A 27,119-nucleotide genomic window follows, 5' to 3' on the forward strand; every position below is an offset into this window, starting at 1 on the left:
GTGAAAGTTCATGAATATAGTAAGCAAATACATGTAATTGTATATTTGGCCTTTAAAGAATAGCTACAAACACAAGCTTTAAAATAAAATAGGTCATCATTTATTATTATTTTTCAATTAAAACAGGAATATTTAACACATAGAGCATAGTTATAATAATTTATAAAATGCCGCACTTTTGATCTAAAATCTCAATTAACTATTCGGAACTATTCATCCAGAGCGCCGGTAGTTGTGCTACATTAGAAAGGAGTCGATTTCGCCGCTAATGTTTTTATATACATATGTATATGTGTACATATGGAAATAATTATTAATATAAATTAAATAAATGTAACACGAAGCATAATTCTAGGAATGTTAATTATAAGAACTCCTCGAAGGGGATTGTGATTGGACCGATCACATAATATAAACTGATTAATCACGTTGTTTATCGTGTGTGCATTGTAAAAGTCCTTGGATCAACACTTAATGAAACTGTCCTGACTTTTTCGACTATGTCGAAGTAAACTTTCTTCTCTTTTTTACTCAAAGTGGACTTGGCGAAAAACTGCGCAATTTACAACAAAGTTGCCATAAGACTTTTTACGTGTAGCTTTGATTATCGGCAATTGAAAAATTGGAAATAGAAGCATGTATTACATATGTATGTATGTACATATTCTCTGTATTACCCGGCTATGCCCGAGCCCAGTTGCATTTCCTTAAATTTTTAACATTATTCGGCGACTTTTTGGCCATGCTTTGAAAGTGAGTTCGAAGCCAATAAAAATAGTAAACTTTAGGCCCCACTTACCTGAAAATCCCATCTTTTGTGCACTTGGGCTTCAAAATGTATCTAGAAACTAAGCCTTGAACACCAATCAGTCAGTCAGTCGGGACATAATCTTATATATGTATATGTATGTATGTATATATGTACACACATAGATTTCATATATGTATCTAAATATGTATATAGTACATGCATATATAGATGTCATTTACATATGCACATAATATGTTGATTGATGTATATACATATTTGAAAGTATTGGCAACTCTGTTGGCTCCATCACAATTGTTGCTGCGACGCATTAAAATTGCAATTACAGCAACACCTGCCAAACAAAATAGCAAAAGGAACAACAACAACGATGGCGACGTCTTCTTATCAACTGTAAACTGTAACGGCATGTCGTAGCCGCCCAACCTCCCTGTCACGTTAGACGCCCGCCCTGCATGTCCGATTACAATGTAGCCACACGTGTTAGCCGTTAAATATGCAGCAAGCTTAAGAAAGTGGAAAGGGGGCGCAGGGGAGGGAGAGGTCGGGCTGGCGCCTTTGCGGTAAAAGCTTGTGCGATTCTTGGATAATGCACACTTGTGAGAGAATGTTTATTGATGCGCCGTTACGAATTGCGCAATCATATGAAAGATGAAAACCAATTAATATTGCGATATTAATGACTTTTTAGAATTAGCATTAAAATTAGATAATTTTGCATTGAAGCATTACTAACATAAGCACAACAACAACTAACAACTGTAACGCCGACTGCGCTGCCTCACGCTGCCTGACGCCGACTGAGGGCCACACTTGTTGCCTTTATTTACGCAGTTGGCTTTCGCCGCAATGGCGTAGCATTTTGTACTATGGCAAATGGCAAAGACGCAACAACAACAACAACAACAACAACAGCAGCAGCAGCAGCAGCAACAGCAAGCAGAACGAGCAAAAAATTTTACACACGCGCAAATAATTGTGGAAAATACCAACAAAAGCAACAACAACATTGCAAATATTATAGTGCAGCGCAGTACAACTAAAACTAAATGGAAAGTGTACAAAGGGAAAATAAAAAAAAAATTGACATAGGCAAAATGCGCGGCAACGAAAGCTTCTTCTACAATTCTGTTTGCGTCGGCGTCGGCGTCGCGCATTCGTTGCGAATTCAAAAACAAAACAAAATATGTACATATAAATATGTGTGTACGTAACGTACACGAAGCAGGAATTGCCATAGAAAAGAGCCAAGGGCCAACAACAACAGCAACAGCAACAAATACAACAACAACAACATCAACAACAACAGCAACAGCAAGAGCAACAACAACAAAATGCACGCGCCGAAAGTGCAAAATGCAAAATCAACGAAATCGAATACGAAATAAATCGACTGCGAAAACGAATTTTGACCAAAATAACGGGCAAATCGATGCAAAGCACACGCACACACACTCGTGCATGCATATGTGTGTGTATGCATGCAATTGTATCAAAATGCATGTGTGTATATGCGTAATCACGCAGGCAAACCAAAGTTTGTTTTTGTTGTTTTTAGAAACTTAAATCATAACAAGTATGAGGGCTCTAGTCGACTAGGAGGTACTCTGTACTAACCATCAATTTGAATTTTTCAATACTTAAATGTGGCATTCGTAAGCCCAAAGCATTACGTCATAATTTATATCATCACTTTTATCTTCCTACCAACAAAGGTCGCTCATAGCCATCCGATTTCTATATAATCTGGTCCAAGCAAAAATGAAATAATTGAAGGGTAATTTTCGTACAACCCAATTTGAAATATACCGAAGATGTGATCAGCGGAGAGTTTGAATAGCCTTCAAAGTCAATGTAGGGATAAATATATTAATTTTTGTTAAATAAATACAAGATTTAACTAAATATACTAAAGGATTACCCCAACTGTGCATTTAATGAGAAAGTGAAAAGATAACTACAAAAGTCGAAGTATTACACTTTTGTACAACAGCAAACTATCATCGAAATCTCTTCAATATTACCGATGATTTGGATGGGGAATTGTTGAAAATGTTTTTCCAGAATTAACAGTTTATACGTGCACAAATCGGAAGAATCATTATCTGTAGAACCGAGTCCAGGGAGAGAAAAACTTTAAGCCTAATCAAAATTTGATGTTAACCTCCATAAAACAGGATATTAAAGACTTTATTACTATCGATTTCAATTAAAACAATGGCTAAGTTTTCTATAATATTAAAATGAGGGAGACAGTCAGGTGAGTTTTACCCAAACTTGAAAGCAAATACAAATGATGTTGGGTTATTTTGGAGTCCATTTTCCAGTTTAACCCTTGAAGGCAAGCCCCTCTATGTCTTGTCTGCAGTTTTTGCCGCACTGCGCAGTTACCGATTTGGGTTTGGGGCGTGTCCTTATCAAATTACGGCCACTTTGATGAAGGTTCTAAACTAGTCCTGTGTCGTATCTGTGTGCTGGCAAGTGTATGTATTAGTGTCTTAAGTTTCGGAAAACTTTCTTGTGGTGACGCGATTGGCTGTCATACCCTCACCAGAGTTACATCGACTTGGCAACATAGTTTGGAACCGAAACTAGGAAACGAGATAAAATATTATGTTAAATAATAATTTTTAAATAATAATAGGTAAATTACTGAAATATTTTTAATACAGCTGCAATTAATTTCACAATTTAAAAGTTGAAACCTGTCTTGAAACCTTTATCGATACAAATTATAAGCAAATACATTTTAGGATTGAAAATTTTTGCAGATGGTATTTTAGTCTTCTAAAGATAAAGTACATATACATATGTACATATATAGTCTTGATCAGCATTAACATCAGAGTCAAGTAGTTCTGTGCAAGCTTATCCATCATCTAAAAGCTGGCAGAACATATGTCAATGTAACTCGGACTATTCAGATATACGAATATATATGAATATACGACTATAGTCGAAATAATCAGTTCTATGGCACTATCCCAATGGAAACTCCTCATGGACGGACACCCCTCTTGGGCGAACATTTTGCCTCAAGCCATTATAAATCAGGCCACATCCTCCATACCCATTATCTCTATTAGGCGGACACATCTTTTAAGCGGACTAAAATTACTCGTCGCTGTCCGTTCAAGAGTGTGTTCACTGTACAAACATAGACTTTATCTTTCTTTATTCTTCAAGTTTGAGTCCAAAATATATACAAAAGCTCGTAAGCAACGGTCTACCCTATTATAGAGCTACAAGCGGTTAAAGTTTGATTTTTTTTAAATGAAAATATTAAAATATATTCTATATGATATGGCTCCGTTTCATAAATCAATTGAACGTGAATGGCACTCAAAGCTTACGGGGCCTATGATGAATCTGGAACTGAAACTGGAACTGATCCTGCATGTTGACTACTCCACTCTTCCCCGAACTTTTTTTGACATATACAATGTATGTGATCTATACATATATGAATTTCATTTTTTATTTATTTTTTTAATAAAAGTATCTACCAGAACATACCACCAATTAAATTCTCGAAAAATAAGATTTAGATATCGTTAATTCCGTTTTTATTCCGTTTCCCACAAATCGATATATATCGATTGTAGGAGAATCTTCTCCCTTAGCTTATACAGCCAGTGTATCCCTCACAAAAAATAATTTTCCTTTTCCCATACATATAGTATGTATGTGTGTGTTGCCTATTGCATAGATGAATATATAAGATATCTCCTAGTCGAGCCTGTCAGAGCAGAGCTTCTTCTTCTTCTTCTTGCACATTTGGTGCCCATAATTTAATTAGATATGAAACCTACCTCAAGGTATCGTATAAAGTTGTTGTTTCTTCTTTTTTATTTTGTTATTCACTTTTCGCTGCGTCTGCTTCTGCTTCTGTTTCTGTTTGCTTTTGTTGTGTTTTAGTTGCGGTTTTGCTTTCAGCTGCCGCACAAAGTTCATGGGTTCAATCAACTTGACAAACTAAAACTGAAATTGGAGTTGTCAACTGCTGGCTAGAATTGGGGGGAGGGTGGGGAGCGTTAAGGAGCTTAAATTACACGTGTCTGCATATATGTGTGCATATGCACGCACGCACGCACGCACGCAGCGGTAATACGCCATAAGCACCTACATGCATCATAGATGTACATATGCATGTGTGTGGATTTAATACACATGCATACAAGTGGGCACACACACGCACAAACATATTATGTGCACATTAAATTATAGCAGAAATTCGCCCGCACATGCATTTGCATATGCACATTTCACCTAATTGTTATTGTTTATTTTCGTTACAATCACAACAAGAAAACGCATTTTGTTTTGTAAACAAAATTCAGACGTCGTCGATTTCACTCAAAACAAACAAGAGGCCAATACATGCCCGCATATAGACGCACACACAGACACATGCTCACGCTCACGCTCTGGCTCACGCTCTCGCTAGCTCTCCATAAAAATTGTACTCAAAACCTGGCCAGGCCGACCGGCCGGCCGGCAGGGCCCAAAAACAAAGGTAAATAAACAGAGAGGGCCAGCTAAACTGAGAGCGAAACACGTGAGCTATTTAGAAGCTTTTTGGTTACGCTGTTTAATGAAATCTACATTGAGTCAGCCAAGTCACAATTCGTATAACAAGCAGCCAAACACAATAATACACCACAACTCACACTAAACGATTTCTACTCAATGTCTAGCGCTCGTCGCTAAGCTCACCATCTCACCACGCTCGGAGAGAAATACAGCAGCTGATAGTGCTGGCACAACATCGAGCTCGCCGATTTGTGTAAGTTTGAGTTATCTGCTTTAAATTCTGAACACTCTTATTTGTGACTCCGGCACGGATGAACGTGCGGCGCGTAGTTGGCTCTTCGTCTTTGTAGGTTTTGGCTGTTTCCCGCCCAACAAAAAAATAAAAAACAAATCAAATTAAATTAATATGAAATAATCTGAAATTTCATAACTAGGCAAAGACGACAACAATACAATTATAGTTACCAAAAAAATAAGCAGAAACCACAAAATTCCGGTCGGACTAATTTAAAAAAAAATAGAGAGTACCAAAAATCAATTACAAGTGCAAAAAATAAAATATTTCTTTAAATCGGACACGCCACTAAAAATAAGCAGAAATACAAAATTCTAGACATTTCTCAAAATTCTTTCAATTCTTACGACTAACTCGGCACATCAGCCGAAAGTCTTCGAGCAAAGTTTCTCTGCTCAGAATAAGTGAATGTGAAGTTACGAAAAAAAAAATAATAAAGTAACGCAGCAGAATTAAATACCGCTACAAGTTGAGACAATTGTTAGCTCTAATTGCGAGTGGCTTCGTTGTGCGAGTGTGTGTGTCAAATACAGCAGTGCAAAAGGAAAGACGGAGGAGAGCAATAGATGCAGCTTCTTCGCTGCTGCAAGCATAATAGAAGAAGCTTCAAAAAGAAGAGAAAACATTACTCTACGCGGCGGCTCGACGTAAAAGTTTTAGTGTGAATATTTTTTTTGTTCTTGCTAGCAGTGAGCTTCGTGTACACTGTTATAATTTTTTTTCGGGTGTCTTTTTTTTTATGCTGTTCTGTTACAATTTCAAGTGTGCAAAAAAAAAAGCAGAAGCGGAAGCAGCATTTAACAAGCAACAGTTACAAATCTGGATTAAATATTTAATTTCCTTTACGGGACATATACGCAGTTAAGGTAAGTTCCGTTTAAGAAATTTTAAGAATAAAACTAGAAAAACGAAATAAGTAAAATTGTACGAAACGAAATACGAAATGTACATATGTATGTAGGTATGTGCATGCATATTGCAATTAGAAGCAATAGAAGAAAAATAGTAAGAAGCAAGTCGAGAGCACGACTGAGAAACACATACAGTCGCACAGCAGACACACATTGACGCATACTTAAAGCCTTTTTCGTGTTTTGTACTCTTGAATGCTGCCATACACAACATACGCACACAAATGCACGCACACAGGCGACAAATATGCCGGCATTTCTTTAAGTTTGCTGTATCCTTCGTTTTCGCTTTCTTGCGTGCGTCTACGGAAGAGGCAAGAGGCACAGACGTCGGGGCGACGCGTCAATATTTTGTAGTTTACCGTTTTGGTCAGTTGTGTGCAAGTGCCGGCAGAGGGAAGAGGAAAGAGCGCCAGCGATAATCGTGTAACGTGTAACGTTTTTTGTTCGTTTTACATGCAAAAGTGTCGTGCAAATAATAGAGCAAGCACGCGAAAGAGAGAGAGAGAGATGGATCCGATGCGTCGAAGAGATCAGCTTTTATCAGTTAACTGTTATTGCGAGTGGCGCATGTGCGTGTGTGTGTGCGCGAGTAAAATATTTGAGACAAAACGACAAAATGCCCGCGTGTTGCCAAGTCATTTGGATCGGAAATCAAATAAAATCAAACAATTTATTTATAATTAAAAGCTGCTCGCATTGCTCTGATAACTTCTCTGAACTGCTGTCGACGTCAGCAGCTGCGCCAGCGGCAAAGGGAGCGACTGTTTGCGTAGTGAAAATGAAATTCAAGATTGACAGCAATTTTTACAACGTTCTTTCTATGTTATGTTGTGTGTCCTGTTTCTTTTCTTCGTGCTTTCAAGATGGCGACTTCGTAAATCATAAGTGTAATACGCACTTGCAGCGCCTATGTATGTGTGTATTTCGCAAGGATGAGGCTGAAGAACAAATCGAAGAAAATTAAATGAATAATTAGGCAAAGGAGAAAGGAAATCGAAAATTTTGCGTGTGTGTTTAATAAGAAAATACTAGAATTTTAATACCAATACAAAAATTAACTTCTTTCGTTTAATATAAATATAAAATTAAATAAATTCTGCAGAATAAAATATTAGAAGAAAATGAAATATGTATATTATAAAAATATTAAAAAGATTAAAATTTAAATACAATTCACAATATTTAGACGATCTTAAAAAGCAATTCAGTTCGTGTATTTTCAAATCGAGGCGTCTCTAATGGATTCTAATTTCTGGAACACTCGTATGTTCCACCAGTTAAAATATTCCCACAGTCTAGGTACATAATATGTATGTGTAATGGGTAGATTGAGAACTTACGACTGTTTGGGTACAGGGTATCCACTAGTCTAGTAAATGTTTAAGATCGAAATGAGCATGAAACACTAGTTTTATGTAGAATATTTTCCAACGCCTATTTTCAATATTTCTGTTGTTTCTCTTCGCTTAACCAGTTTTCAGCTGAAACTGTGCTATATAAGGAACCCCACTTCTCACTCAGGACAAGATTAATAAATATAACAGTCGAAAGATGACGACCGTTTGCAATGGGGGCATTATCACGGGCTGCGACTACGACTATGACGATTGCCCTACCCTTGACGACATCGAATTGAATGACCTACTTGACTGCGGCATGCCCAATTTGAACGATCTGGTGGACAGGCTGCCCAGCATACAGAACGATGTGGAGAGAATCGCGGCCAATCGGACGCATTCGATGAGCATCTCGCACCACGACGATTTCGATTTCGACTTGGACATAAAGCCCGAGATACGCAATGTGGACTGCATGTGGTCCGTGTTCGCCAGCAACATGGCCAATTGCATTGGCAACAGCGGCAGCATCCTCAACAACAAACACAGCAACAACAACAACAACAACAGCAATTCGGCTGCGTCCAGTTATAGCGAGAGCAGCGCTGTGCCGCCAGCCTTTGTTACAGGCAACACGCTGCTAATCAAACGCGAACCGGAGGAGGAGGAGGAGGAGGAGCAAGCGGATCAGGAAAGTGGCTGCAGAGGTGACAACAACAGCAGCAGTAGTAGAAAAAGCAACGGAAGCAGCAACAGCAACAGTTGCAGGTCAACTGGCAAAGCGACAGCAGCAGCAGCAACAACAGCAGCAACAACAACAGCAACACCAACAATTTCGATACCAAGTCGAGTGCTCCACATTGAACCGTATATACCGCCAGGGACTTCGCTGTTGCGCAAGAGCAATACACAGCACAAGCAGCAGCAACTGTTGCAACAACAGCAGCAGCAACGTCTTATCAACTTGGCTACCGCCACCAACAGCAGCAACAATAACAGCAGCAACAACAGCAACAACAACAACACAAGCAACCTCACAAATGCCTGCTTTGTGTTGCCCGATGATGAGATATTGCCCGAATTCCGTCACAATGTGGATCTGCGCGCCTGCGTCATGGGCAGCAACAATATTGCGCTAACGAGCAGCGCGGATGCCATCGATCATCTCAGCCGGGAGCTGCAGAATACGAGCAAGGAGCGCATCGATCTGCCGTATCGGCTCTCGACTGCTCCGCAGTTCAGCGATGTGCTCGAGGTGCTTAATCAGCAGTCGGAGCAGTCGGCGGCAGCAAAGGCAGCGGCTGCAACAGCGGCCGCATCAGTTGTCACACTGTCGCCGCCGGCAACGAATGCCACCAGTTCCGATTGTGATTCAGATGATGGCGATTGCTCCATGGGCAATTCCAGCTGCGGCTCAGCTGCCTCGGTCGATTGCAACTACATGCGTCACATAAGCGATCACAGTTATACGCGCTGCAACGAGATGGAGACAAATCTGGACACGCCCTCCGATTCCGGTGAGTTAACCCTTTAAAGCTCTGTCCTAATATTACACTTTCCTCAATTATGCTGATAGCCTGTTCTATTGTTGTTCTACTGGTATACAATACCACTGTTATACTGTGTAATTTTCTGTTCTACTCTCAGTAATGCCGATGCCCTTGCACAGTTATATATATATTACTGTAGTTTGTACCCTAAGCACAGACAAAAGCTATTATTGGCTTTTTCTAATTTTAGTCTCCACGAGCCATCGATAAACGGTACTCGTCCAATGCATTCACAATTGCATTGCTTGCGGTGCGCTCCCTCACTCTCTCTCTCATTTGCTAGAAGCATCCTCTCTTCCCACAAACTGTCTGTCTGTCGATCAACGGCATTATGTAATGCGAACTCACCTCCACCCTCAACCCTCCTCCCTTGCTCACACTTCATAATCTCATCATCCTTTGCCTCGCCCAGACATTCAACTAGTGTTGGTCTGCGCTGCTGCGCTGCTGCTGCTGTTGCTGCTGCTGTGTGGGCGAACGATGACGCGCCTAAAAATCGATCGCCTACGTCAACAGCAAACGTAGTAAACTTTTGTTGCACGCATTACACACGCCCACACGCTGAGAGCAGCAGCAGCAGCAGCGCAGCAGCGACAGCGCACTTTTGCCGGGTGTCGTTGTTATGTTTGTTTTTTGTCTTTTCGGGCGGGCAAAAAGCATTCATTGATTTTCCTTTCCCAGCACCCAATTCTACCCCCTCCCCAGGCATTATTTGTATATTTCGTTGGCGCCTTCTAGCCTACGCACTGCACAGCGCCACAGCCCTCTCAAGCCCTTAGGTCGTGGTCCCCCCTTTCCCACAGCAAGTGATGGCGCGTGGCTTTCATGGCTCATTATGTGCTTTCTCTATGCGTGTGTGTGTGCGCGTTTGCGCGTGTGTGTGTTTTGATGAGCTGTTCGGCCTGCTGGCCCATGGCGTCATCCTCTCGCACATTGTCGGAAAGCATCCCCAAGCGGCGTCTTGCGCAGTTTGTGCTACGCCCAAAAAGCCATTTCTCTTAAACTCGCGCTCTCTCTCTCTTTTTTTCCTTTGTGGCTAACAACCCATGTTTCAAGGATGTCTGCGCTCATGCCACGTGGCGTCATCGCCGCCACACCCTGCGCCCGCTCATCCAGGCTGATTTGGTTTTAGTTTATGGGTTCAATGTCTTTTTGCAAAGCCGTTGCTTTTGCTTCCCCTTCCGTTGCACCGTTCTCCTTGGTACTGGTATATATGTTGGAATGAAAAATATAACAGAAAACATACTGAGCTGCCCTCGCAGTAACAAATCTACATTTTTACTACTACTACTACCATTTACTCGAACACAAATACAAGTACAATTTGGCGCGAAAAGCTTTTTCATTCACAAACTGCAGTCCGATGCACACATACACTAACACACACGCATACGCACACGCCTACAGCCACAGACATGCATGCATGCATACATGGGCGGGAATCTCCTTGCTTATTTCTTATTGCTTCCCCTGTGCACCCCCACTTATTATTATTGTTACCTTTTTCGTGATATCTGTCATAATAATAAAATAAAACGCGAAAACAAAAGCAAAACAAAACATGCATACAAGCGCACTCAGATAGTCAAACAGCAACCGACGCGTCGGCTTCGGCGTCTACGCCGGCGTCGTCATTACCGGCTAAATTGCACAGGTAGGTCTTTCACTCTCGCTCGCTCGCTCGCTCGCTCGCTCGCACGCTCATTCTTGTGTTTACTATGACGCGACGCACTGGCAGCGACAGATTCACAATTGCAGACGGCAGCGGCAGCGACGCCGACGTTAGCGAATTTGGTCAGTTTATATGAATACTGTTGCAGAATGTATGTACATATATTAGTTATGTTGTGTGCCGTGTGAAATGTGCCGAAAAGAGGTATCTACCAATTAATATTTGATAATCAGGAAGATATCTGTAAAACGCATACAGTACATACATAAATAAATAATCGTTGAAGTGAAAACGGCCATTTTATAATGCTAGTAAAAATACTAGTCTTCAAGGGTATTCACGGTGCGACATGTTCTCTTTGGCATATTCTTCGCATTAGTTAACGTGGTAGAAAAGTCTTTTTGAGTCTTTTTGGCGAGGATTCCGTTTCCGTAAATAATTAAATGAAAGCAATCAAAAGCTGCCTTCGATAACGGCACACAATTACCGTAAATTATGCTTCATCGATGCCACTTGGCAGTACATATTAGATAGAGATTCGCAAATGATTTGATTTTAAATACTCTATTCGATATTTTGCATTAAACTGTTGAAAATATACTTCAATGTTTCATAATTAATAAATGTAGTTATAAATCGTATAATACGTACGCGTGTGCCTGTTACTAGGCGCGTATTTTTCTCTGCCTCTGCCTCTGCCCATTTTCATTTGTGTAAATAGTTTTGTGTGTCTATGCGTGTGTGTGTGTGTGTGTGTGTTCAACTATTAGCGAAAAACGCCCACACAATAAACATATTTTTTTGGCTCTGATGCTGCTGCTGCTGCTCGACTTCTCTATACACTTACACGCACACACACTGCGACAGACATGAAATTGTATTTGTTACGTGTACATATGTGGATGTGTATGCTTTAGTGAATGTGATTGCCAAAAAGTCGCGCGCGTGAGACGATAAAAAAAAAACGCGCAACGTGCGAAAGTCGCTACGAATTGGTTGTTGTTGGTTTTGTTGCCGCCTTTTGCTGATATCAGCCGTTGGGCAGCGTTGATAATTGAAAACGTAACATAAATATGTATGTATGTATGTGTATGAATAATTTGTCGAAAGAAAAGCGTAGAGTCAACTTGATACACGCACACACACACACACACACACACACACACGCGCAGTGTTTCGCACGACACTTGGCAACAAAAAGGCAAATCAAACGCAATTTTAACAAATTTTTGCTTATTTCAATTTGTACGCACAGCAACAGCGGCAGCAACAATAAATACAACAGGTGCGTGCTGCAGATTAAAAGCTTGTCGCTATGCGCAAGTGTGCGCGTGACGCTTCATTAGCAATTAGGAAGACGAGATTGTAATGTTAACGGGACGCTCAAAAGAGAGAGTGGAGAGCAAAGAATTAAGTGTAACAGTTAACTTTTTTCGTTTTCGAGTGTTTATCGATCTTCAGTTGCCGCTAGGTGTCGCTAGCTTTGTTATATATGATGATATCTGTGTACAATACATGCATATACATGTAATACATATACATATATTATTTACTAACAATATTGCCCCTTCTGCCTCTTCTGCTGCTGCCAGCAGCTGTGTTTAGCATTCGTTGGCGCCTTTGCTTGTTGTTGTTTTATTGGCATTTTCGCACCTTTTGCTATGCATACGAAAAAAAAGAAACAGAACTAAACGAACTGCTATTGTTGTTGTTGTTGTTGTTGCTATGCGTGTGTTATTTCGAGTACCAAATCCAATTCGAAATAAAAAAGAATGCTAATGAACTGAACGAAGGTCGAATAATCATAAAATAGTGCGTAGAAACCAAAACGAAACAGGAACGCAAAAGTTTATGAGAAAAAGCTTGAGTGTTGTTTCTGTTTTTGTTGTTGTGTGTATTACCAATTAAATAAAACTAACCAGAAATAGTGCGACGATGCGTGCTGTGTGCAGACAACGAGTGAGGGGCGCACGGGGGAAAGAGTGTGAATGTACATGTGTATATCTGTGTGTGTGTGTGGGAAAATGCTGTTCAACATTCCTTTTACCATATTTAGCTGTTTTATTTTTTTCATATTACTTTCGCTGGGGGCACAAATTTATGCGTCTGGCTGTGGCAACTGTTAGCGCCAAGTTACAACATTCGCCCAACCCCAAAAATACCACCCAGTAACAACAACAACAACAACAACAACGTCAACAACGATAACACAAAAAGCTTTAACAATGGTCCAAAGGCTGTGACGACGACTAACATTTTTTTGTTCGTACTTCTGCTATGCTTGTGCTTCTTGCGTCGCGCGCTGTTGCTAGGCGCGTCTTTTACGTCCACAAACGCGCCCGCCGCCGCCGCCGCCGCCGTCGATGCCTGTTGTCTCTCTTCGTGTGCGTCTCGTTCTGTCTCTCACTCTCTTAGTTTGTGTGTCTCTCTCGCTCGCAAGCATTCATTATGCTGCTTATTCGCACACGTTTAGCAATAAATTGTTATGCTCAAGGTCGACGTCGACGGCGACGACTGCCTATGGCGCGTATTGCGCTGCTCTTTACACACGCACTCCCCATGCGCTGCTGCTTTTATTAATTTTTTTCATTTTATTTTACTTATTTTTTTTTTTTTTATTTTGGCAATGACGATGATGCCGACGCCAACGAGCCTCCCTTTTTGGTTGGACGGTCGCGTTCGGAAGTTGTTGTTGCCTTAACTGGAGACGTTGCGTCGTGCATGTATGTACATATGTACACATGTACAGATGTACATACATATAACAGAATGTTGCCAAACTTTAGCCGGGCACGCCAAAAATATAAAATGTTGCCAGCGCTGCCCAAAATGTTGCCAGACGCAATTCATTGTTGTCATTTTCATAATTTATACTGTATGGGTGTGTGTGTGTGTGTGTGTATTGAAACATTGATGTTAGACGCTGGCGCACTGCGGCACTGCCAGTGGGCGCTGCACGCTGATGCCGCTCGACCCCTCTCTTAACGACTTTTTATGTTTATAGTTTTTGGGTTTTTTTGCTGCTTTATATTTGGTGACATTTGTCATTTGAAATAGGGTGAGGCCCAAGGATGACTCATAATAGTGTGGGGCAGGTGGAGCATGAATTGTTGGTTGCGGCAACAAGTTGCGTTGCAGTTGCAGATGGTGCAGTTTGAGATGCACTTGTAGCCGGGCAACGCGCACAGCAACAAAAACAAGTTGGCATCTCGTGGGAAGCAGTAGGCAGCCGCGACTGCGCAGCGACGGAAGCGACGACAAGTTTGTGTTTTGCTGATTTGCAATTGCAATTTCTTTATGTTATTTTTCTTTCTGTTTATTGCCAACAAAACCGCAAAACGCGGGCTTTTTCTTGTCTGTAGTCAATTCTTGTTGCTGCCAGCGACATGTTGCTAACACATGCTGACAGCATAGATGCGTCCCCCAACCCCTTCTTGTTGCTGTTTGTCTGCAATTGGCTTTGGTTACGCTTATCCTGCACTTTGAAAGCCACTGCGCGAGCGTGGGAACACAGTTTTGCGGGCACTGTACGCTAAATAAAAATGCAAATGCTGTCGTCATGTGAGATTTCTTAGAATTAGCAACATTTCTACAGAACTCGAATAATAAACTGATAATATATAAATGCACATGTAAAAGCTGAGCAAAAACTTGACGGAAATTGTGAATTGGAATAAATGAAATCATTGTCAAAAGTGTCGTGAAATTCCAGTTGATTCCAATACAGGAATATGAATAAACCACAATAAAAAAAAAACAAGTTTTGTGAAATTCGTGCTTCTTCTAGTTCTTCCTGTTTTGGTGTTGCCTTTTCGATTTTTGTTTTTGCTATTTGATTAAAGAGCGTAAGAACAAGAAAACGTAAACAGAACACAAAAACCGCGTAAATCGAGAGAACGAGTAGGGGGGAGAGAGAGAGAGAGAAAGAAGACAAAAATAACAATTGAACATATGAAATGTTATTAAACAATTTACAAGCGTACAACAACATTTACGACCACACCCTACTTCCCGCTGCCCGAAGCGAGGGCGTTGCCAAATTGTCGTCAGCTTCGTATTCTTGCTATAAATTTGTATAATATTTTGGTTTTTATATTCTGTGAATTTTTGCTGCACAGTGGGTAACTAAGTTTGCGAGCACAGATATGACGCCTGTGTACCACTGTGTCTTCATAATTTTCTGCGTCTTTTATAGGCTTGAAATTCCTCATGTGAGAATTACATCATATGCCATTTTTACTTTTATTTCGATTTCAATTTCATTTGCGCGCTTTGTATACAGTTGTGTTTACATTGCTCAATTTTAAAGCTTTTTCGCCTGTGTGTGCTGTGTGCTTAAGTGGTGTGCAAACGAGGGAGAGAGCAGAGCGCACATGCACAGCGTCAGCAGAAGCAGCCGCAGCAGCGACAGCGACAGCGACAGCTTTTTCGTCTTCTTTCTTTCTATCTGCTCTTTATCTCGGGTATTATCAAGAGCAGCGGTATCTGTAGCCGAGGGCAGCAATGACGTCGATGCCGACGCCGACGCCCGCCTGCTGCGCCGAAATTAACATTTGCGTCTCGCTGGCTGGCCGCTTGGTGAAATTACATACATACATACGTTGTGCTGCATATTGATCCCCGCTCTTTCTCGCTCTATGTGTCCCACTCTCTTTCATCTCGAATTGCCGTAAATTATACAATGCACTTGTCATTTGCTGTCCCTTTTGTGCTGTCCTCTGGCGCAGTGCATCTTTCGTTTTTCAATTAAACTCAATATGCAAATTTTATAGGGCAAAAGTGTGGTTGTGTTTGTGTTTATCGTTGCTCTTTTGTTGCCTTTCGCTTGCCGCCCACAGGCAACCGGCAGCTGCATAAAAGTTGCGCAACTTATTAAGTCGTGCTCGTATGAGTGCATGTGTATGTGTATGTGTGTGTGCATTTTATTTGCAATTGTAATTAACTACGCCAGCAACAGCAACAAGCTGTTTCCTCTATGCTTTGGCTGGCAATTGTGCTTTATTGTTATTATTATTATTATTACTATTTTAGCTAGCTGTTGTCTTGATTTGATCTTGGCGCGCTTAGCAACAAAAGTTACCAAGCTGTCGGTCAGCGCTGTAAACGTGTTTGTCTGGTTTTCGTTAGCAACTGCGACGCCAGCAGCAGCAGCACTAAAGCTGCGAATGCGAGCTTATGCATTGGTTTTACTTCTGTAAGCTTTGCCTGCTACCTGTACACCACTGACCCCCTGTTCTTGCTACAATTTTGCATATGCATCCCCCTTCGTCTGCTGTTCATTATAATTGTTTTCTTGCACATTGCAATTCGCATAAATTATTTTTGAGAAAATTTTCCGGACTTTGACAGTGGTAAAATAGTCGCATTCCCAGTTGATCGATTTGTGCAACGTTTGGAATGTTTATGAGGTGCCATTTGTGGTGATTGTTGTTCTTGTTGTTGTTGTTGTCGTGGTTGTTGCTTATAGCTGACAACAATTTTTACTTGGCGGCCTCCTCGTAAAAATGCAAATCATGCAATGTCGACGCCTGTGTGCGGTCTTTCGTTCTCTTGCTCATCTCCGCTTTGAGCTTTTGTGGTGGTCGTTGGGATTGCGAGCATCTTTAAAAAAAAAAGAAAAAAAAAATACCAAAAGTGCACAGCAACATTTTGTGCTGTGTCAGCAACATGAAGAGGGACATTATTGCTGCGGCCACATTCCAACTGATGTTGCTGCGGCTCCAAATAAAGGAACCAAAAAAAAAAAAAAAAAAAAATGGCCGTTGGGCAACATTCTTCTCGGGTAAGGTCTGCTGCTTGTCTAGCCAACAGCATGATGATGTTCATCATCACGTTCGGTGGTGGTTGGGTGACTTTTTTTGTTCAACTTTGCAGCAAAACGTGTATTGATAATGCAACGCTTCGCCGCAATTGACTCATGCAACATGTTGCCAAAGGTGGTTGCCCACTGGGGCAACGCTTGGCTGCCACTGGCTCTCTTCAGTTGCCTCTCGCTCTTGCCTCTTCTCTTTCACCTGGTTTCGATTTCGATTTCGTTCACTGCGGTCGCTCGCTCTGCTGCACTGCACTTGGACTTGGACTTGGACTTGGACTTGAAATATCGAGCGCGGAACTTGAAGGTTTGCAGCTTAAACTTTGAAGCTCTTCCATTTGGTTTTATTTTATTATTTGGGCTTTTTGCGCGCAGTCTACGACCTCTTTGTGGCCAGACAACTCGCCTCTTCGCTCTTCTCGACTGCCTGCCACTTCCTCTCTCTTGATCTTTGCCTTATGCTCGCTTGCACAGTTGCCAAGGCGAACGGCGAATACACACAAACATGCATAGACATATATACACATACATACATGTGTAATCAGCATTTGTGCAAATATTCTTCTGGGACTGATTGTGGGTGTGACGAGAGGCGCAGGGGATTAGTAGCAGCTTGATAAGCTGTAGCAAAAGTTTCTTAATTTCGCGTTTTCTTTTTTTCGCTTTGTTATTTTTGGGCAGTTTTTGTAATTTGATTAAAGGCATTAAAAATGGGGCTGGGCCCTACATTTGATTGCAACAACTGCGGCGTCTGCGTCGGCGTCGACGTCACTTGGTTCAATGGACGCGCGCGCCAACGGAAGAGCCAGATTAGCAACGGAAGCCGAAACCCCCCGCGGTGGTCGGGGGTGGCCAGAGATCGCAGCAGAGGAAGTGTAGACTGCGCTCTATCTCTCTATCTCTCTCTCTCTCTCTCTCTCTCTCTCTCTCTCTCTCTCTCTCTCTCTCTCTCGCTTGCTCTTTCTGTATGCAAAAAAGGCAGATTTGCGTAAAACCGTTATCGGCGGCCTTGCCTTCACGCTTTACTTGTGATAATTGTTGTTCTTGCTTTTGCAAAGTGCGTTGCGCAAACCACGCAAAAGGCGCTCAGAAAACCAAACTCCCCCAGCCCCTGCGGCGTCTGACGTCAAAAGTCAGTTTAAGGCGCGGATGGGAGGAGGGTTGGGGGTTGCGTTTTCTCGATTTTCGTTGTCTGTGCACAAATCTATTGCTTCCTGAATTCTGATACTGTTGCAAGTGGCGTCGGGCCACTTGGCTCGCAACGTTGACAGAGTAATCCGCTTTGCGTGGGACATATCGCCCGCCTCCTGTCCCCCTCCGTGCATAGCCACCCACCCACGCAATACACATACGCACCCACACACGTAAACACACACAATGACATCATCGTGTTGCTATGCTTTGGCTAGTCATTGAACTGTCGTTGACATTCGCTAGACATTTGCGGGGTTTGTGTAATAGTGTATAGTATTATAATATTTGTTGTGAACTTGTTACTGGCCACTCGTTGCTCTTAATTCGTTGCAAGACACTCGTCCAGCTACTCGCTACTTTTTCAAATCAACTCGTTACTATTTTTATCTCGTTATTTTAATTTGAAGGGATTCTCTTTTTCATTCAAATTAAAATTACTCGTCACTCGCTGCTCGTTACTAATTAGATCTCGTCTTATTTGACTCTCGTTCTCGCTACAGATGAGGAAATTGACGTTGTCTCGCTCAATGACAAGAAATTGCCGACAAATCCGTCGGATCGTGATCGACGCGCTCTACAAACGAATATCGCCTACAAAATCTCGAGTGATGCCCGAATCCTACAATCCAAACGGTTCGATCTACCCTATACGCCGGCCAGCAGCAGTCCAGTTAAGTCCGTAGTCAATTCGCGCTACGCCTCGCCGTCGAGCACGCCCTATCAGGGCGCTGGCGCTGTGCCGGCCAGCTACTCGCCCGAAAGCCTCTCCCAGAGCAGCAGCAGTAGCAGCAGTAGCAGTAGCAGTAGCAGTAGCATCATCAGCGATTGCACAACGCCGCCCGCAACGATGTTGGATGGCAAAGGCCGTAAGCCCTACTACATGTCCGACTGCACGTCGAGGATGTATTCGAACAAGCGCAGCAATATGATCAGCCTGGTCGCAGCGAAGAAGAGTCGCGTGAAGAAGGTGAACGCTGGCTACGTCCAGCGGCCGTCTAAGTTCCATGATTTGGATGACAAGAGCCTGCTCGACTCCATTGTCACAGGCGGCTCCGGCTCCGGCCCCGGCACTGGCACCGGCACCGTCACCGGCTCTGGCATCGCGAATCCGAGTCCCACTGTAAACGCCATCACCAACAAATACACCAACAACAGCAGCAACATGCTAAAGCGCCAGCTCAGCATAGACGAGGCGGACACGATTGAGAAGCGCAATCTGCATAACGATATGGAGCGTCAGCGGCGCATCGGGCTCAAGAATCTGTTCGAGGCGCTGAAGACGCAGATACCCAACATACGGGACAAGGAGCGTGCGCCCAAGGTCAACATATTGCGCGAGGCGGCCAAGCTTTGCGAGCATCTCACCAGCGAGGAGCGCGACCTCAGCCTCAAGCGCCAGCTCCTGAAGGCGAAGCTCAAGCAGCAGCAGGAGCTCCTCGCCCGCCTGCGCCTGAGTAAGAATGCAGCTGAATGATGATAGCGATAGCCGTAAGTGGTGGGTAAAGGGTAAGCGGGGGGGATCATCATTGTGGATATGGTTGGGGAAAGGCGGGCAGAACAAGGGGGGGAGGGACATAAGGTTACAACGCGTTTGCAAGCGATCCCGGCCAAGATTAATATATTGAAAAACAAAAGAAAGGCAAAATAACCGAATTGATGACCATATGAAAAAGTGTTACACACAAAAGTTACACGATAATTCTTTTTAGTGTATTTTGACGTAGGCTCACAGAAGCATTTTTGAACTTCAATATCAGTTTTTAGTATTAGCCAGTAGAGCGTACGAACGATCGATCGAACCAAGTCTCGATGTTGATAATAACAATAATGATAATACAAATAAAAATAATAATGATAACAACAATGATAATGATAATGATAAAGATAAAGATGACGATGCTGTTAGATGTACAATTTTTTTTGTTTTTTTTTTATATATGCTGCTTAAAACACATCTATGCAACGGATGCTATAAACAAACGATCGTCGAATAGAATAGTTAAAAAAAAAAAAAACAGATAATACCATATATAACCTACCCATACATGTTACTAGACATGCTTTTGTGAAAGCTTTCAGAGCTTTGGCTTTATATACTGCTCTATATAGTTCATATATAACTATATATATGTAAGCATATGTGTATATATATATATATGAATATGTGTATATATATATATATATATATATGTAGATATGTATATATGTATAGGTGTATCTGTAAGATAGTGATTTAAATTGGATTTCTTTAATGTGATATTTTTTGATTTGATTTTGAAGCAAGCAAAATGCAAGTTGGAAGCAAAAACTATAAACGAAATGTTGATAATTAAGTAGAATTAGGAGGGAAACGCGGAAATGGTTTTTTTTTCAATCCTTTGCCCCAAGCAAATCCTCTTTTCTTATCCTATTTTGTACATATGCTTAGGAATTTAGTTTCTATTTACTTAACCATGAAATGAATAAGAATAACAAAAGAACAACAAGGACAAGACAAACAAACGGAGAAAACACAAAAAAACACAAAAACAAAACAAAAAAACAAAACAAAAAAACCAAAAAAAAAAACAAGAAAAACGGAAACGGAAACGGAAAACAGACAAAGTTGCAACGAACGAGCCACTAGAAAGAAAAAATAAAACAACACGAACATGTTATACAAAAGAGAAGGATATACGCGAAATGGGAGTGCAGGCGGTTAGAAAGAGAGAGAGAGAGAGCTGGCAGCATGGTCGCCATTTTGTGCGAATGAAGCGAACGCGTCCGCGCTGAAAGTCAGAGAGAGAGAGAGAAGGAGAGAAGAGCGAATATAAGAGTCAAAACAAGCAGCGATAGCTTCAAAATATAGCTAAAGATCGCAATTATTAGAAGAGGAAGAGGAAGAAGAAGAGACGGAATAAGAGGAGTAGAGTTGAGCGCGATTTTTGAAGCAGCGCCAAAATGAGAGCAAATGAAATGCAAACACTATAAAAGAAAAGAAAAACTATTTATACATATTAAGTAAAATAGAGTTACTTTAGGCATATATGCATAGTGTATACACATATATAGATCTAAATATATATATACATATATATACATACACTTATATCTTTTTATACAATTAGCTGTATAGTTATTTTTCAAGATCAACAACGACAAGAGTATATATTCATATATATATATATATATATATATATATAGTATAAATAATACAAAATATATATATAATATATATATATATGTTTGTATGTATATATTATCCTTAGCTAGCAGAACGACGACGACAACGTCTCAAAAACGTTACAAATTCACTGAGTATTGATAGATCGATAACAGCGATAACTGTTATCGGCCGCAATATCGGTGCAATAGCTTTCCTAGACATACGCAAAATGCGCTTAAACAATTTTTACTGCCTATATAGAAACACGATGCGGTTTATTCGAGTTTTTTGTTTTTTATTTCTCCATAAATATTTTGGATATAAAGAATTATATAGATATATAGAAACCCTTTTCAATTTTACATAATGAACATGTACATTTTTATACAAACTTAGAAATTATTAAGATGTATTTTTTTGCTTCTTTTTTTTTGTTGTCTGTACATGCAACCCCTCCTCCCTCACCCTATCACATACTTTATACATATATGCTATATGTATATGCTATATATATGCTTAGGATATCTCTTTAACAAATTTCTAACTATGCATATGAAATGCACGAAATCGAGAACGAAAGCAAGAGGAGCAAGAAGAAGACGAGGATGAACGAAAACCATTAAAAATTAGAAGCACAAGAAAAATAGGAGCAATAGAATTACATTGTTAGATATACTACGAAAGAAATAGAAAAGAAGAAAGAAAGAAGGAAAGAAATAGAGGAATAACAAGAAAATGTAAAATTTTTGGCTGCTTAGTTTGCGAATGTTTTTTGAGCCGAAGCAAACTTTGTCAGCTGTTCAACTGTCGATTTTTTTTGCTAATAAGAGCTATACATATATATATATATATATATATATATATATATATATATATATATATATATATATATATATATATATATATATATATATATATATATATATATATATATATATATATATATATATATATATATATATATATATATATACATATGTAGATATATGCATGTGTAAGCATGGAGAGGAATGCAAGCGCTAGTTACTGTTATATATATATATATATTTATATATATATATATATACACGATACAATACAATAGAATACTTACAATAAATACTATTAAAATACTTTGATATGTTGGTATCGAAAGAATACAAACAAAAAATGAAGTCAAATATTTAAAAAAGAAAGAAAGAAAAAAACAACTTGATGCGAAAACTGTTATTTAGGTTTAATTTGCTTTGTTTTTGATAAACGACGACAACAACAACAGCAGAAGAAACACACACTAACTAGAAACTATTAGGAAGCTAGTACAACTAACTAGAGTTATACACACACACACATATATATATATATATATATATATATATATGTTAATATATATGATATGATCGATTTATAGCGACGTTTCAACGAAATTAGTGCGTAAGTAGCTTTTTTTATGGGCACATGTTTTTTTTTTTTTTTTTTTGGCAAATAGCGCTCATGGAATATTCAACAAATTGTTCTTCAAATATATATATCTAGATATATATTTTATTATAATATTCTATATTTATATGTATTGAATTTTTTGCTACTTGATGTTCTACCTGGTACATCTGGGTTCCTAACTACTTATGCTTAATTTACACATACAAGAATTGCTGGGACAATTTTCTATTTTTCTAACAGGGCTTGCAAACGCGTTGAACATAGTTGTATATATAGACAAGCATATTTTTGAACATGATTAACAAATATCAAATATAAACAACAAATAAATACTATAATACAGAAAATATATACTTAAGCAACTGCGCACTTGTCGCAGCCCTCCCCCTCCCCCTACCCCTCCCTGATATATATATATATATATATATATACATTATACAATTCTATATTGTATGCACATATATTTTTTTTTAATATTTTTTACATATATATATACACACATATATATATATATATACTATATACTTATACATTTTATTTAACTCGATATTAAAATATTAAACAAAAAAAAATTGTTATATGTTCAATGCTATTCAGGTGTTTAAGCAATTTATGGAAAACAAATTCAATTTTTATAAAAAAAACAAGACAAAAAGAGAAAAAAAAATTGTAAATCTATATTTAAAAAAAAAAAACACATATTTTTTGTTGTTGTTAAAACCCACTGTAAATAGAAATCTCGTTAAACACTAGTGACAAAAAGAAAAACAAAAAAAAAAAAAACAAAAAAAAAGAAGAAAAAAACCAAAATCAAAAAGAAAACGATACCCAATATTTTCATACATTTACACTAGCCTCAGAAACAGAAAGAATACAATAGACGAAGAAAAAATACCAGTAAATTCGGGACTAAAGCGCCGCAAAGAGCAATAGGCTTAAGCAACAGAATATTGTACAAGAACAACATAACACACCACACACACACAAACACACACACACGCATGCAAATTGAATTATACACACACACACACACACACAAACACTTAGTTTCCTATAGTATACACATATACAAAACAAAAAACAGAGTTTAAATACAATTTGAAAACCGTACAAATTTATCTGCAACAATAAAACAAAACAGACAAACAAAACAAAAAAAATGGAAAAATGTTATAAAAAAAAAAAACAGCAACAAAAAAAAAACAAAAAGCAAAAACAGTTACAAAAAGCAATTTCATTTATTTGTTAATCTTAAAACAAAGAAAGAAAAATAATGTAAACTGCATTTTATACAATAATTAAATTTAATTTAATTAAATATATATATATTTTTTTTTATTTTTTTTTTTAACCAAGTAAACACACAAAATAACAAAAAATAAAAACAACAACAACTACAACCAAAACCTCTAAATCCTCGCATATAAAAAGAAAGTAAAACAAAAACAAAAACAACAAACTTGCAACACGCGTTTGTTGCATAAACACTTTTACGTTTATAGATTTTTTATTTTACAATTTTTATACACATATATTATATACACACACACACACACACACACACATATATATATTTAACGTATGTATACATAGTTGTTGAAATAATTGATACACCTAAAACAATACAAAAAAAAAAACACTAAAAAAACCAATGAAATCCCAAAAAAAAGGAATAAAACGAGAAGAAGAAAAAATCACTAAAAAATGCTTAGGAAAACAATTTTTTTTTTGGAAACTGTTCAATTTTTTTTTTTTTGAAACAAGTTATATTTTATTTGCCCTTCTTTGATATATATAAATTAAAAAAAATCAATTTTTAAATCATAATTCATATGTAAACAGAATATATATGTATATTTATATATACGCTATCTTATATACTTATATCTAATAATTTTAACTCGTTATTTAGTTACTTATATTAATTGAAACACGATTTTCGCCCTAATAAATGTATATATAATAAATGCATATATGTATATATATCCGTAATTATATATACTTATATGTGTATATTGATATACCCATATATAAAAACAACACAAAAAATGTTTAATTTTTATTATTTTTTTTTTCAAAATTTATGCTTATAAAATTATACAATAAATATTTGAACATACCAAGAAATATTAAATTCTTTTCGAATTGATTTTTATTTCATTTTTAAAAGTTTTCTTTTTGTTTACTTTAGAGCTATACCGATGCAGGGTCGAGCTAGAATATTAGGTACATTTCCCAATTTTCCAGAGAACATGGGGATACTTTGAAATTGTTAGATAATAGTTTTTATGAATATGATCCAATGAGTCTCCCAGTCTCGAGTAATCCCCCAAAATACTACTAAAAAAAAATACAAATACATGATGTATTATTGATTGATTGGGAACCAACGTAGAGCCCGAACCGTTAGAGTTAGAGAAAGCTCCATTTGTTACAGGTTATTTTTGGACGGGGCTTTGAAAAATTCGACCTGCAAGTAGGTGGAAACGGTGGTCAAAATATTTGTGAAAAAAAATCGAAAAGAAAAGGCAAACGAGACGTCATGAAACATGAGTCTGGCTTAGGTGTCCGCGCATCGGACTGACAAACGGAAAGCCGCCGGTTCAACCCATCCACATCGGTCCACTATAGCATAAAGCATCTGACATATCGGTTCTATGACAGATGCAGATGCAGATGATGTGTTTTTTTGGGTTCGTCATTCCAGAGCATGATTCACACACGCGGCAGAGAAGAGATTACACATTGTTCTCCGGCAGTCTCCCTGTGTCCCTCTCGCTCCATTGTGGTCTCACCACAGCGTGAATCCAATTTGATCTGTCGCCGTTTCTAATCAAGTGCAGTAAGTGCTCCCGTGCACGACCCCGGCTAACATATGTACACACACACACACACCTATGTATGTAAGTGCCTGTGTGTATGTAGGCATGTATAGAGCGCTACCACGCCCACGCAGCCCCCCGCCTTTGGCCATGCACACCTAGGCGGACGACACGAGAAGTTTATTTAATTCAATCAATGTTGTTGCTGTTGTTGTTCTCCCTTTTAATGTGTCGCCCGCCGGCAACAAAAAGACTAACAATTTCAACAACAACAACAACAATTTGTTTTGCCGGCAAATTTAATAAATAATAACAAAGCAACAACAACAACAACAAACGCGCCGGCCGCTGAGTGAATTGCATGAGAAACAAGCAGCAAAAAATAATAAACAAAGAGTGCTTCAGTGGAGAGTGTCCGACTACCAGATACCCTATTAGTATTAAGCACGTACTGTTTGCAATCGTTCTTAGCGAGTATATCGTCTTGAATACCTCATATAAAGGTCATATGCATGCATACCAATGCACATACATACATATGTATATATATAGATATATTTACAAAATGGTGTGCCCTTTCAATCTAGGCATAAGCGCCGTCTAAATAAGATAATTGCACTCTATAATACCCTTTCACGCAAACAGCTGGGTGTAGGAAATTAGAAATAAATAGACGCTTTTAATGATTTGTGGTTTTATTTATTTACTTTAATCATTCGGGTTTTCTTTACTGCATTACGTCAATCATTAAGTTGCTTCAGTGATAATTTTGTGGCACGTTTGTTTGATTTGTTATTTATTTAACTCCATTTTAACTTCGCGCCAGACGCACTTCATATACACTACAATTTCGATAAATATACCAGCAAAGTTGAGTTCGATTGATTGATTGATATTGTAAGCTTCATTTATTTATTGTTGATTTGATCAAGAATACACATATATTCTTAATGCAGAAATGCTCCTTCTGCCTGTTACATACCTATGCACAAGAGCATTGTACTCCATTTTCAATGGGTTCAGGGCATACAAATATTTTTCGTATATTTAGTCCGCGTTGACCTTTCCATTTGCCTGGACAAATGTACATGCATATAGTATGACATTTAAAAGTGTATTGTAAAAGAGCTTTCAGATAACGGAATACTAGACTGCAGCTACATATGTATTCGCTGCATTCTGTTTGCTGCGTGGCAAAAGCTCTCACACAACTCCAATATCAACCTTTCTGCATAGTATATGCACACACACACACGCTCACACTTAACAGTTGCCGGCAAGCTCGTAGCAAAAACAAAAAGCACATTCGCGTGCACAACCTGGCAGGCAGAGTGCTAGAGAGAGAGAGAGAGACAGAGACAAAAATTGTGCAAAATTTGTACACTCTGACCGCGATCGGTCGCTTTATTGGGTGAAGGTCACACCGGGCTGTGCTGCTCTGCTGCGTTTTTGTATTTTGTTTATCTTTGCTTTTGTTTTTTTTTTCTCGTTTTGTTCTGTTCATTTGCTGGTCTGCTGTCGCCGCCGCCGCTGCTGTTGCTGCTGCTGCTGTTATTCTCAACTGCTTTTTGTGCTGATCGTTTTGACATCATGTCGGGATGCCGCAAGAGCATAGAACGGATATAGATTCAGATATGGTTGAAATGCATATGAT

At 39.1% G+C, this 27,119-nt stretch overlaps 1 protein-coding gene across 1 annotated transcript; it reads left to right on the plus strand.

Annotated features, from left to right (window-relative positions):
• Nucleotides 1–5,585: 5,585 nt before the first annotated feature.
• Nucleotides 5,586–20,653, plus strand: Myc. Its single transcript, XM_064699567.1, has 3 exons — nucleotides 5,586–6,463; nucleotides 7,986–9,365; nucleotides 18,577–20,653. Exons 2-3 carry the CDS (start codon nucleotides 8,063–8,065, stop codon nucleotides 19,548–19,550), a joined length of 2,277 nt encoding a protein of 758 aa, XP_064555637.1. The 5' UTR covers nucleotides 5,586–6,463; nucleotides 7,986–8,062; the 3' UTR covers nucleotides 19,551–20,653.
• The last annotated feature ends 6,466 nt before the right edge of the window (nucleotides 20,654–27,119 follow it).

This window comes from Drosophila montana, unplaced genomic scaffold, assembly GCF_035044405.1.
Source record: "Drosophila montana isolate Dmon_TW-CO22-7 unplaced genomic scaffold, ASM3504440v1 contig_1624_1, whole genome shotgun sequence".
NCBI lineage: Eukaryota > Metazoa > Arthropoda > Insecta > Diptera > Drosophilidae > Drosophila > Drosophila montana.

Coding starts and splice junctions, on each gene's coding strand:
- Myc (XM_064699567.1), top strand. CDS start 8,063: ATGACGACCGTTTGCAATGGGGGCATTATCACGGGCTGCGACTACGAC. Junction 9,366..18,576: donor GGACACGCCCTCCGATTCCG/GTGAGTTAACCC, acceptor TTCTCGCTACAG/ATGAGGAAATTGACGTTGTC.